Source organism: Musa acuminata, chromosome BXJ1-7 (assembly GCF_036884655.1).
Source record: "Musa acuminata AAA Group cultivar baxijiao chromosome BXJ1-7, Cavendish_Baxijiao_AAA, whole genome shotgun sequence".
NCBI classification, from domain to species: Eukaryota; Viridiplantae; Streptophyta; class Magnoliopsida; order Zingiberales; family Musaceae; genus Musa; species Musa acuminata.
This window is the reverse complement of record NC_088333.1, coordinates 2,251,494-2,264,858: the sequence shown is the minus strand read 5'-3', so window position 1 is coordinate 2,264,858 and position 13,365 is coordinate 2,251,494. Positions and strand designations below refer to the sequence as shown.

Here is a 13,365-nt window from a genome sequence, read left to right as displayed (position 1 = left end):
TTTCTCGAATTATATTATATCTTATATAATTTTTTAATATATATTTTTATTTATTGATTTAAATATTTTATTTTAGTTTTAATTGTGTTCTCTCCATCCCAACCATGAAAGTGGCATCAAAGCTCAACATTTTTACATTTTTGATACAATGAAATTATAAAAATAAATAAAACTTATAAAAAGTAAATCTTCAAATCTTTTCTGTTCTACAATTATTAAAAAAATCTTAATTGATATGGACGTATTGGATTAAGCCATTTGTCACTCAAACGTTAATTCATATTGTTAATAATAAGCAACTCAAATTAGTCACACACACCATCTCAACCATTCAATTTCACTAATTAAGGTAAGTTTGTCCAACTCCAGAGAGTTTATACTTGTCACGTTGAGTTGGTAAATTGATCAATCATGGTACTAAAATGTAAGGTTTTGAATACCGATCCATATCGACGTATCGAGTTGATCTCGATACGGTATGTGTTAGTATATACCATCGGTACGCTACGGCATACCAATAGTACACCCTAAAACTTTAAAAATATTTTTACCTACCACATTAGAACATACCGATTGATATGCCTAATGATTGAAATCCTAGATGGTACCGATCGGTACATCTTGGTATCGATCGATACATCTCAGTATCGGTCAAAACATTTGTACTATATGATAAAGGATGGTTCACATATCGATATCATCTCGGATCGGTATATACCATACGGGCGGTACATATCAAATTGAAAAGCTTGTTAAAATATACAAATTCACGGGAGAATATATTAGATTCCACAAAATAACATGTGAATTGCATGTATAATCATACATCATTAAAGATGATTGGCATCAACTGTATTCCTATAAAATATGGACTCACCCTACTGTAACAAATATTTTCTATCCTCTGTTCTCTGATTATTTTTTTATAATTCTCATTGTTCCCTACACGTGTCTTCTTGTTGATGAATGCAAATAAGAACTAAAATTGAAACATGAAAGAAAACCAAAAATATATATATTTTCATATAGTAATTTTTCTAATGTTCTTCTATTTATGATTTTTTATAATTTTCAAAATTAATTGATTTGATCCAATAAATCATAATGTGTTATTGTTAATGAATTGTTTGGATATACATTTTGGTTACAGATTATTAGTTCAATATAAAATAATTTTAATTATTATTATTATTATTAGTATTGATCGATAAGATTCAACTATTGTGGTCGTTCGAAGCCCTATGTTTAACGTCTCTTTCTTCGTCCTATAAACACCCCCCCTCCCTAACACCTAGACGCTATACATAAGCCTTCCACTCATCGAGAAAGAACGATGACAAAGTAATAAGTATTTATAAATATTTTAAGAATTCTAATTATTTTTAATTTACTATAAGAGTCCTAATTAGATCCTAACTCCTTGGTAGATTAGGATTCTAATTATATTCAAACTCCTTAGAATATTATGATTTATATTAGGGATTCAAATAGGAAGAGTCATTAGAGAATTAAGATTTGTTCGTATAATTTTAGGATTTTAGTGAGAGGGATAAGATAGAGAAAGATATGTTATGTACTATAATTTGGTGCTTAGGGAGAATGTTTTTTTATGATTTTGTAAGAAGGTTGAGATAAAAGTTCTTTAGGTTGAGTTAAATAAAGAGTGATTTCTTGTATTTATTTTTCTCATATACTAACGAATAATTCTTCATAATCGTCGAACTATATTATATCTTATATCAAATTTTTAATATATTATTTATTTATTTATTTAAATATTTTCTTTTAGTTTTTATAGTCTTCTCTCCATCCCAACCATAAAAGTGGTATCAAGACTCAACATTTTTACATTTTTGATACAATGAATATATATATATATATATATATATATATATATATATATATATATATATATATAACTTATCAAAAGCAAATATTCAAATATTTTCTGTTCTACAATTATTAAAAAAATCTTAATTGATATAGACGTATTGGATTCAGCCATTTGTCACTCAAATGTTAACTCATATTGTTAATAATAAGCAACTCAAATTATTCACATATACACCATCTCAACCATTCAATTTCACTAATTAAGGTAAGTTTGTTCAAGAGTTTATACTTGTCCCATTGAGTTGGTAAATTGATCAAGCATGGTACTAAAATGTAAGGTTTTGAATACTAGTCCATATCGATGTATTAAAACGATATCGATGTACTAGCTCGATACGGTACGTACTGGTATATACCGTCGGTACGTTAGGGCGTACCAATGGTATATCCTAAAACTTTAAAAATATTTTTACCTATTATGTCAAAATATATCGATCGATATGTCTTGGTAACGATAAAAATCCAAGGTGGTATCGATCGGTACGCCTCGATATCAATCAATACTACCCGATGGAGGACGGTCCACGTACCGGTACCCTCTCGGATCAATACGTACCGCCCGATACAGTCGATATACATCCAAATTGAGAATCCTACTAAAATATACAGAATCACGGTAGAATATATTAGATTCCACAAAATAAGGTGAATGCATGCATAATCTTCGTACATCATTTTTGTTTTCTTTCATGTTTCAATTTTAGTTCTTATTTGTATTCATCAACAAGAAGACACGTGTAGGGAACAATGAGAATTATAAGAAAATAATCAGAGAACAGAGGATAGACAGTAACGGAAGCATCTGCCTTGACATCCTAAAGGAGCAGTGGAGTCCGACAATATCCAAGGTGAATGTACTTGATCATGCTTCTAATTTCCCAGTTCATTAATTTCTTTTAGTGCACTAAAGGACCAGTGGAGTCCTCCTGCTCTGACGATATCCAAGGTGAATGTTCTTGACAATATTTGGTGCGTTAAAGTATATTGTCAAGTACATTCATTCAGAGATGCCGAGGCACGGAGTTCCTCCATCTAAACTTCTATCAGGCTCAATTGTGCCACCGATCTTGGCTGCCGATAGAGATTTATCGATTCTGTAAGCACAGGAAGAGGGAAGGCCTTGTGAGTATATGGACTTCCAAGTTGATATCAATGAGAAAAAGAGATCTATCGTGGCTGATAGGCTGATTGAAGTGCACCACAACTATGGACTACTGCCCGAGACTTTGTATCTCACGTTTCAGATACTCGATCGGTACCTATCGAAGGAGAGAGTGTTGGGGACGGAATTACTTCTCGTGGGAGTGAGCGCTCTGCTCATTACGTCCGAGTATGAAGAGCCGACGCCTCGGAAGGTACATATAAGCTGTCTTCGAACTCGGGTTCTTTTACTTCCTTTCCCTCTCATGATGAGCCGAGAAACTTGCATGGTGATCGTGCCTTGTGTTCGGAACGTAGACTGCGGTGAAGTATCATATCATGTATATACCAAGGAGCAGATACTGGCCAAAGAGAAGGCAATCGTGAAGGCACTCGGATGGAACCTGTCTGTTCCCACGCAGTATGTATTTCTCGTGCGCTTCCGTGAAAGCAGCCATGTCCGATAAGGAGGTGCCCAGTCTTGTTTATGTCACTTCGCTTTGTCTCCGATGTTGTCGATCGATCTTTGTACTGACCTCGAGTAAACAATCCAGCTGGAGAACATGGCCTTCTTCTTGGCCGCTGCCTCTGCCGTTTATGCAGCGAGGTACACCCTCAAATGGTCTCCTCTTTGGACTCGAAACGCTCAGGCATCACACAGGCTACTCGATGCAACGGTTGCGGTAAGTGCCGATGACCGGCTTCAGAGTCTAGATTTTACTTCTGATGCTTACACGTTTAGTCCTAATCCGCTTCATACATGGAAACAGGAAATGTGCCCATCGATTGATGAGCTTTCATCCACCTGGAGTACTAAACTTGGAGCCGTCGCCTTGCATCCACCTGCTACCAAACTGAAGAAGGTCGCTCGATCGTGACCAGCGAAGAGATGGGTCGAGAGGATTCAGATAGATACTCGGTGATACCAAGTGTACATGTATGTTGTCATCGGTTGCTCACCGTCAAGCGAAGAGTGGCCGAGGACAGGAATAACTACGTCTTCTTCGATATCGGGACTGTAATAGCGGGCAGATGCAACGCATCGTCAATCGACAATTTATTGACTCTGTTTTTGTGCTGTTCGGCTTGGAGAACTGTTTGTGTGTGATAATAATAATAATAATTCAATTATTATTATTATTATTATTGATTTCTACTGCTATTTTGGGATTCAACTGGCATGACAGTCGGAAGCGATCTGCAGACCGCCGCTGACCTCCGCCAAGCAATTCCTACTCGGAGTTGGAGGAAGAGCTCTAACAAATCCCAGTCGTCTTAGGAAACCATTATCTCGATGTATGCCGGTTTCAAATGTTTGATCCGATGTATCATAATATATTGTTGTTAATAAATTGTTTGAATATAATTTTATGTGACAGAATTATTGTATCAGATTTACATAATTTTAATTAAAATTATTATCATTAAAATCACTACTATTAAAATGATTAAAAAATATCAAATAATAGTAATTATTATTATTATTCATCTCCTCGCGTCGTCAGCTCACTGTGTTAACTACCACGGCGTTCGAAGCCCGTATGCTCACCGCCTCTTGCGTATAAAATGCGGCCACCATAGAAAAAACCCGACGCTTTAAGCGCAGAAGAAACGCGAAGAAGAGAGAAGGGCGAAACCCTCGATTCTTCTTCTGCTGCTTCTTGTTCTTGTTCTTCTTCTTCTCTCATTCTCTTTCCGGGCGAGAAGCCTCTCCCCGAAGGCGAGAAGAGAGCTGACTGATGGCGCCAAGGCGTGCGGCACGTCCTCGTCGGCGGCGTCGTCCTCCTCCTCCTCCTCGTCCAGGTGAGTTTCGAATCAAAAACCCCTCGCATCCTCAGAACTCTTCGTTTCTTGGCTCTACCTTCTTTGCTCTTCTTCCTGTAATGCGACTCCTCCCCTGCCACGGGGACCTTGGTTGATGCGGGTTTTCATCCTTATCTCATTCAAGATCGCGTCCTTATTCCCTCGATTCGTCCACCCACTTCTCTAGGGTTTCTGAATCCTTGCGCTTATTGTCGTCTCGCTAGGTGCCACTGCTGGACAAATTCGCAAAGCGGCTGTTAGAGGAGGTGCAGCTAGAAAAAGAGGAGTCGACCTGAACGAAGGCGATCGATTGGTTGGCGGGTAACATTTTTGTTGAGATACTCTATTCCTTGATCAGCCAAGTCGAAATTAGGATTTTGAATCTGACTGTTGCTTCTTTCACTTTTGTGTTTCCTGTAAAGACGGGATCCTCTTGGGAACCCCATCCCATCGAGGAGATTCTCTGCTCGGCTTCTGGCGAAGAAACGACTCGCCGTATTCGTTGAGGTATGATATGATCCCAAGATCCCAGCCTCTCACTTGTGTTGCTTATCAGCTTCTTCATCTGATAGTGTTTCATTTAGACTAAACTCATTGACGCTTCATGTTGCTCAGCGTCCAGAGGTTGCTGCTGATTACATTGTCACGGAGAAAAAGGATGGCAGAGAATCCAGTAGTTTGCGTAGCGATTCCCCTGATGAGAAGGGAAATTCCATGATTGACTCAAGGAAGAAAACTGGAGCCCCTACCCTCGCTTCAGCTCTTACTGCTCAAAACAAGGTAGACTTTTCATATTCTTCGCTGATAGTAATTTCTTCATCGGTGTTTTTTCTGTTGAATTCTGTATTTTGAGCTCCCGCAGAGGCTCCATGTCAACAGCCGTGGTTAATAAAAGCAACAATTGTGGCTTCAGCAATGAGAGTGATTTTTTAGTACATAAATGTTCCATATGATCTACCTTAGTTTCTAGCACATTTTTTTAGTTATCTCTGTATGGTTGCTTTCTCATGTGCAGCATCAGGTTTGAGATTTAGCATCAACTATCAGTCAGGGTTTAGTTTTCGATCCTATTGCTGTTAAACGTATGACAATCAACTAAACGATGATAAAAATCTCTGACACTCTGTAGCTGATGAGAACATATTGAGTTCATCCAAACTTTGGTTTTTTGGTAACAGATAAACTTGCAGTTATTGTTATTCTCTGGCAATAATGGAAGGACAAGTTAGGCAGATGTGGACCATATCATCCCAGCACTTCCATTTATCCCTGTAGAGCACCATATTTATGGGACTGGATGAGGATGACAGATTGATGACATGAAATCAGTGGTCTGTAGCTTATAGTAATGAATGAATTAGAATAAAAAATTGTTACATTGGTTGGAGTTAAGCTGATCTTTTAAAATTTGAAATGTTAATACAGATTTAGATTCATCCAGGCACAATCTTGTTTTCGGATATCTAATACATTATAAGAAAGGAAAAGTTCTAAACTGAAAAAGAAAGCAGAGCTCTTTATATGGATTATCTTCACAATGGTTTCATGGAAGGAATGAAACATGAAAGAAACAAAGCGATGTAGCTAAACAGGCTGCAGTTAGGAATACAAATGGATACAGCAATACTTTAGGAAACTAATTATTTTGGAGATCGTAATTGTGTGCAATAATTTCTTTTGCATGGTGCAGAAACTAATGGTTCTTTCATGTAAACGTAGCAAAGTAGTGAGTTTAACTACGAGCTGTTCATTATCTTTCAATAAGATTTGATTGATGTCATATATGCATTGGAGGCCAGTGTTGTCTTCTCTTCTTTTTTCTTCGTAGACCAGCGTGCTTCTCATTGTTCTAGTAAAGGCCTAATGTTTCTCTTATTTGTATCCATATATTTAGGATGACGGTGTCCATAACATTGATGCACTGGAAGTACCGGCTGTTGTGGACTTCGTAGACAATATCTACGACTTTTACAGACATGCTGAGGTATGTAGTTCCTCCATCTTAACTACTGTTATGCTCAATTATGCTAACTAAGGTGGGTGACAACATAGATTTATTGATCCTGTGTGTGCAGAAATGTGGAAGACCTTGTAAATACATGGACTTCCAAGCTGACATCAATGAAGAGAAGAGATCTATGGTGGCTGATAGGCTGATTGAAGTGCACCACAGCTTTGGACTAATGCCCGAGACTTTATATCTTACATTTCATATAATCGATCAGTACCTATCAAAGGAAAAAGTGTCGGGAATGGAGTTGCCACTTGTGGGAATCAATGCTCTGCTCATTGCATCTAAGTATGAAGAATCAAGGTCTCAAAAGGTATGTCTTCTAAGTCGAGTTCTTTAACTTTCTTTTCTTATCATGACGATTTAAGAAACTTTAATGCATATTCTGCCTTGTGTTCAGAACATAGACTATGGTGACATCTTGTGTCATGCATATACCAAGGAACAGATGCTGGCTAAAGAGAGAGAAATTATGAAGACACTCAAATGGAAACTATCTGTTCCCACGCAGTATGTCTTTCTTGTGTGCTTCCTGAAAGCGGCCATGTGGGATAAGGAGGTAAGTATTCTAATATGTTTCAGTTCTTTTTGTCTTCGATGTTGTCGATCGATGTTTGTACTGATTCCGTATAAGTAACGCAGCTGGAACACATGGTCTTCTTCTTGGCTGAGCTAGGACTGATGCATTACTCCATGATCACCTATTGGCCATCCTTGGCCGCTGCCTCTGCAGTCTATGCCGCACGGAGCACCCTCAAAAGGACTCCTCTTTGGACTGAAACGCTCATGCATCAGACGGGCTACTCAGAGCAACAGTTGCGGTGAGTGCTGGTTACCAGCCTTCAGGGTCAAGAATTTACTTTTGATGCTTACCATGTTTACTAATCCATCGTATACTTGGAAACAGGAAATGTGCCCAGCAATTGGTGATCTTTCACTCCTCAGCAGCAGAAAGTACGCTGCAGGCGGTCTACAAGAAATATTCGAGCACTAAATTTGGAGCTGTCGCCTTGCATCCGCCTGCTACCGAACTGCTAAGGTCGAAGGAGGTCACCTCACCTCATTCATCATGACCGACCAATGAAGAGAGGGGTTGAGAAGATTCTGATAGGTAATCAATGATACCAAGGTATCATCATTGGTATCAGGAGTGTCATTGTGGCAGATGCAAAGCATGATCAATAAACCAATTCATTATCCTGTATATTAAGATCAATTCTTTGCGTTGTTTGATTATGTTCTTGTGCTCCTCGGCTTGCAAAGTGTTTGAGCGTTGAGCTTGCTGCGGCTTCCGTATTGCCTGTGCAACTATGACGAACTCTAATTATGCCTCATCACTTGTGCCAAAATTATTAATTATGTCATTAAAATATAAATTGTAAAAAAAAAATATATTTTTTTCTTTTTTGAAAAATGAGTATCCAAGAAGTTGACGCCCGACAATATGATCATCAAATATCATCAAACTATCACTTTTAAAGTTGACGATGGGTTATATTTCTTTCGGATATATGTAAAACTAATTTATGAAGAATATCAATTTTAATTCTAGGATTGGATTATTATTATTTTTTATCAAGTATACAATTAATTCTAGAAATGCGAGCATTTATATTTAGTTTCATCTCGACAAGTTTTCAATATATTAAATTTCATTCTCGTAGTAGTAGCAGCAGCATTGGGCGAGTTCGGCCGTTTCTGAACGATGACCGCCCAATTGCAAAAGGACCCCACGTTAGATCTGTAATCAGGACCGTCAGTTCGTGTGTTGGGCCTCCTTGAGTCCGTCCAAAGGATCATCGTGACCATTATGGGCCATCGTCCGCGGGAACCTTAAAGACTAACTACGCCTCCGATCTACGCTTGTACTGAGTCCAAGAAAACAAACCCGGCTGGAGCAGGTGGTCTTCTTCTTCTCTGAACTAGGGCTGATGCACTACTCCATGGTCACCCTATTGCCCATCCTTGGCTGCTGCCTCTGCTGTCTATGCAGCAAGGTGCACCCTCGAAAAGAAACCCCTCTGGACTCAAACGCTAATGATGCAATACACAGGATACTGGGAGCAACAATTGAAGCCTGGCTTACTGCTGATGTTTGCATGTTTACTGATCCATATCGTAATTGACCAAAGGGAATGCACACAGCAATCGGTGAGCTTTCACTCATCAGTAAGAGCAAGCAAGATGCAGGTGGTTTTCGACAAGCACAGAATTTGGAGCTGTTGCCTTGCATCCTTCTGCTAAAAGACATTGCTGCTGCAGTCCAAGGAGGTTGCAGCTTTCTGATAACAAGTATTCCTGTAATGTATGATTACAAGTATTCCTGTTCTGCATTCGGTTGCTGTTCCCAATTTGTGTGTCTATTTTGCCTCTATTGTGAATAATATCATAGTTGTGAGGTGGAGAACACAGTTGACAAAGCTATTCATTATTATACGAACAAGATTGTAAGTAGATCTAATTTCTTGTTCGATCCAAATAATTACTTATAACATGCATCATTCGATCGAACACTGCCGGCCTATCACAGTAATAATAATGCCCAGAACAGATCAAGAAACATACGCATCACAACAAGCTATCGATCACATCTTCTACATCGCATGCTTCAAAAGTCCACGACGAGGCTTCACCATCTCTACCGTACTAAAAACGAAGTGGAGAGGAGACCCTTTTAAGGTGATTACAGACACAAGGAAAGCAAACACATCATATACGTACATATAGCATGGTCATGCACGTGTGGTCATCTAAACACGCCCGGCTATCAGCGGCCGTGCCGGGCTCTGCAGGAGGTAGCCGCCGGCGTGGCCTTTGGCGAAGTTGCACCGAGGCGAGTGCAGCTCCGCCGCGTCCTGCTCCACCTCGCACAGCACCCTTTGGAAGAGCTCGACGCCGCAGGGGAGCTCGAGCGGCCCGGCGGCGGTGTACCCGAACTCCTCCTCCGCCTCGTCGAGCAGCATCCGGAACAGCGGGTGGTTGACGCACTCGGTGCGGACCACGAACCGCTCCCTCTCCGGCCCGACGTACACCGAGAAGCAACCCTCCGGTGGCATCTGTCGCTTCTGGTCTCCCTTCCTGTGGCTCCCCAGCGACCGGCACCGCTCCAGTGTCTTCAGTATCAGGCCCTTCCCCATAGGAAGAAGCTTTTATGAAGGAACTACAAGGGGTTTGATATCTACAAGTTTGGACTACGAACCAAGCGAATCCAAAGAGTGCATCAAACTTGTGTCATCACCAAACTGACAGAAAGAGAAGAAGAAGAAGAAGAAGAAGAAGAAAGGAAAAGAAAGAACACAGAACACAAACAGCAGTCGAAGAGGCTTCTGTTCTTATCCTCTGTCATAGACTTGGTGATACATAACCTTCGCTCTCGGGACCTTTGTGTTACTCATGACTCGGAGGAGGACGCCTAGTCATTCCTGTGAAGAAGATAAAGCAGCAGCAGCAGCAGAAGAAGAAGACCCCCAAATGGAAGAGTGAGTACAATGATCAAGAGCTCGCAAATGCCCATATAAAGAGGGAGGAAGGAGAAGGAGAAGAGAGCTGCACCACATGTGTCTTATTCTTAGTATTATTATTGTTTATCTCTCACGATTGCGTCTATGCGAGGGAGACATGCATGCGGACATTAACCGAGAGTCGTCTCTACCACCGATGCTGATCTAAAACACACACCAACTCCTCCTCGTTGTCAACCATTGCTGCCAATGACTCTTGCAATTTGCTTCCAACCTATTCCTCTCTCTGTCCTTTCTTCCTATATGTTTTAACTAAATACTGTGTCCCACCTAATCTAAGCTCGAATCTATCTATCTATCTTCCTTTACATTAGTCTATTTCAAGTTGCCACTCTTTTTATATCCTTGCAGTAAAATAATTCTTTAATCTATCTATGAGAAGAGAGGCTAAGATCTTATATTACTAAAAAATCTTTACTAGTTAAATTAACTAAGATCTTGATTTGACATGTCAGCTTAGGATGATGAAGATGGAAGTTTTGCGATGAACGGGTCAAGACAACCTTATAGTGAGCAAAAAAATAATGAACACAGAGAGATAAATATTATAAACATGATGGATGGAGGCAGCAAGAAATAGGCAACTACATACAAAGACTGGCCTTATTTATAGCTACTGTGATGTCAGGGACTTTAAATATTTTCCATCAATAGTAATAATAATAATTGTTGTTGTTATTATTATTATTATTATTATTTTCTTTGTTATTAATTTAGTGAAATGGCTAATGAGTGGGTTTGTGCAATTGTATGTTAAGGATCACCACTCCATGTCATGCAACACAAGGGGTTTCTCATTTCTAGGAAGAGGTGAGTCATGCGACTCTCAAAGCATTTGTTATCATCCAATAAGAGTTGATCAATATGGCTTACTTCAAGCCAATCTATATTACTAATTCTGGTTCATCCAGTTGTCTTGAATGTTCGATATGATGTCGATTCCAAAACATCCTTCTCGCATAAAGACTTATGTCAGAAGAGGCTCATGTTGATCTAATGCTCGAGTAAGACTCCTAAAATGGATTTAGAAAGTGATGAGAGAACGAGACATTGTAGTATTATGCGTAATACAAAATATTCAAATTTTATTGAAATAGCATATATGTCGATTGAGGTGTTTATCATTTTCTCATGACAAAACAACCACGTATCGATCTATAGATCAAGGCAAATATTTCTGATATCAGCATTCTACTAGATGATTATGTTTCGCATTACATGATCCTACAATTGGGCTCGACCTACTTGGTGTCTAAACTTGAATCTTAGCGTCGTTATAATTGTACGATCGAGTTATCGAAATGAACATCGAATTCTATAAAGGATGGACTAAGTTCGATCAATTTTGCATATTCCTCCAAAACATACATAAATTAATTATGTCCATTACCCAAAAACAGATAAAAACATCGAGTAAATGCTACCTTTGGATATTGCAATCGGGTGAGATGGTACTGACATACAGAAATGTTCATGAACCTAAACACAAAAAATACTACGGCAGTAGTCGACATAAACCAACAGTATGTTTCTTTTTTTTTTCCATAGAAATTTTTTTTTTTGATTGAACGTCTCTTATTTTGTAAAAGACAAGATTATTTTTAGCCTTTGCTCTGTCAGCTGCCGCCTCTGCTCCTCGCCATCGCCCATCACCTTTGTCTCATTATGACAGTCTCCGTCAATCGCTGTTGTCTATTGTCTCTATCTCAACTCCCCTATGTGTTCTTACCCTCGTCAGCATCATCGCTACCGTGTATACCATCACTTAATCCTTATTATCTTCCTCACTCGCTAGCTCTCGCCATCGTTCTCATCCATGTGCCCTCGTCATTATCCTTACTCGTGAATTCTTGTCTCAACCTCATCATTGTCCTTGCTCGTATGCCCCTCTCGTCGTCCTCACCCATCCAACCCTCGCTCGTGTCACCTTCCTCATCACCTCCATGTGATCACCTTTGCCTTGCCTTCTCTTCTTTACTTCACGAGGGCTTGTCCTTGCTCGTATGCCCCTCTCGTCGTCCTCACCCATCCAACCGTCGCTCGTGTCACCTTCCTCATCACCTCCATGTGATCACCTTTGCCTTGCCTTCTCTTCTTTACTTCACGAGGGCACAAGCACAAAGCTAGTGTTAGGAGTAGGAGGCAAAGGGTAGGGTGACGATGTTTAAGATGATACTTTGTGATAGTGCGACGGGGCAATAGGGCGGAGACAGTGACGATAGATTTATGGTGGTGAAGGCGACTACGATGATATGGTGGTAGCAAGCAATGGTGAAAACAATTTTTTTTTTTTTAGGTTGGAAGGTGGGGAGAGACGGAACCAAAATGTAATATTAATTTTTTAACAAATAAGAGATATTATATGGGAATAAAATATAAAGGAGACTCAAAAACTTAAAAGACTTTGTTGGGAATATACCCAATATACATTAAGAAATTAATTAAAATATTAAAATATAATAAATTATATTAACTATTAAAATATTTTCAGAGTTCAAGAATGGAATACGTAGGCGTTCTCATTCTAATTGTGATTACTCAACAAACAAAATGCCATCTTAATGTTTTTTCTTATCATATTATTAGTGATCTTGAAGGGAAAGAAATCGTGGACTTTTTCCTCTGGTTTTGGCTTTTGCTATGCGCATTTGGCAAGTGATAATAGGAGTTTACATATAACCTTTAGTACTATATATATTTTTATTTCATGATCTATATAACCAAATTTACAATAGATGCAATGAAAATTAAAGAACATTACTAGAAATCCATGGCGGCTATAAATGGTAGATCTTAATGACTACAAATTAGTAGAATGATCGTTTTAGTACTAATAAATTAAAAAAAAATATTTTTATTTTATGATTGACCATTATACCACCACATCATCCTTCTCAATTATCGTTCCGATCATCCTAATTATTTTTATCATAAACAATTTAAAAATTATGATTATAAATAATAATTTTTTTTTTTTTTCTATCTTCGTCTCTTCGA

The 13,365-nt window shown here is 38.9% G+C and overlaps 2 protein-coding genes across 2 annotated transcripts; one reads left to right on the top strand and one right to left on the bottom strand.

The window, feature by feature from the left end:
- The first annotated feature begins 4,643 nt into the window (after positions 1-4,643).
- On the top strand, positions 4,644-8,080 carry LOC135679835 (G2/mitotic-specific cyclin S13-7-like). Its single transcript, XM_065193822.1, has 9 exons — positions 4,644-4,836; positions 5,061-5,157; positions 5,259-5,343; positions 5,452-5,616; positions 6,731-6,820; positions 6,912-7,160; positions 7,248-7,406; positions 7,490-7,668; positions 7,755-8,080. Exons 1-9 carry the CDS (start codon positions 4,773-4,775, stop codon positions 7,918-7,920), a joined length of 1,254 nt encoding a protein of 417 aa, XP_065049894.1. The 5' UTR covers positions 4,644-4,772; the 3' UTR covers positions 7,921-8,080.
- A 1,317-nt stretch (positions 8,081-9,397) lies between these two features.
- LOC135678173 (auxin-responsive protein SAUR71-like) lies at positions 9,398-10,339 on the bottom strand. Its single transcript, XM_065190663.1, has one exon. The coding sequence runs from the start codon at positions 9,982-9,984 to the stop codon at positions 9,598-9,600; it is 387 nt and encodes a 128-aa protein (XP_065046735.1). The 5' UTR covers positions 9,985-10,339; the 3' UTR covers positions 9,398-9,597.
- Between the last annotated feature and the right edge of the window lie 3,026 nt (positions 10,340-13,365).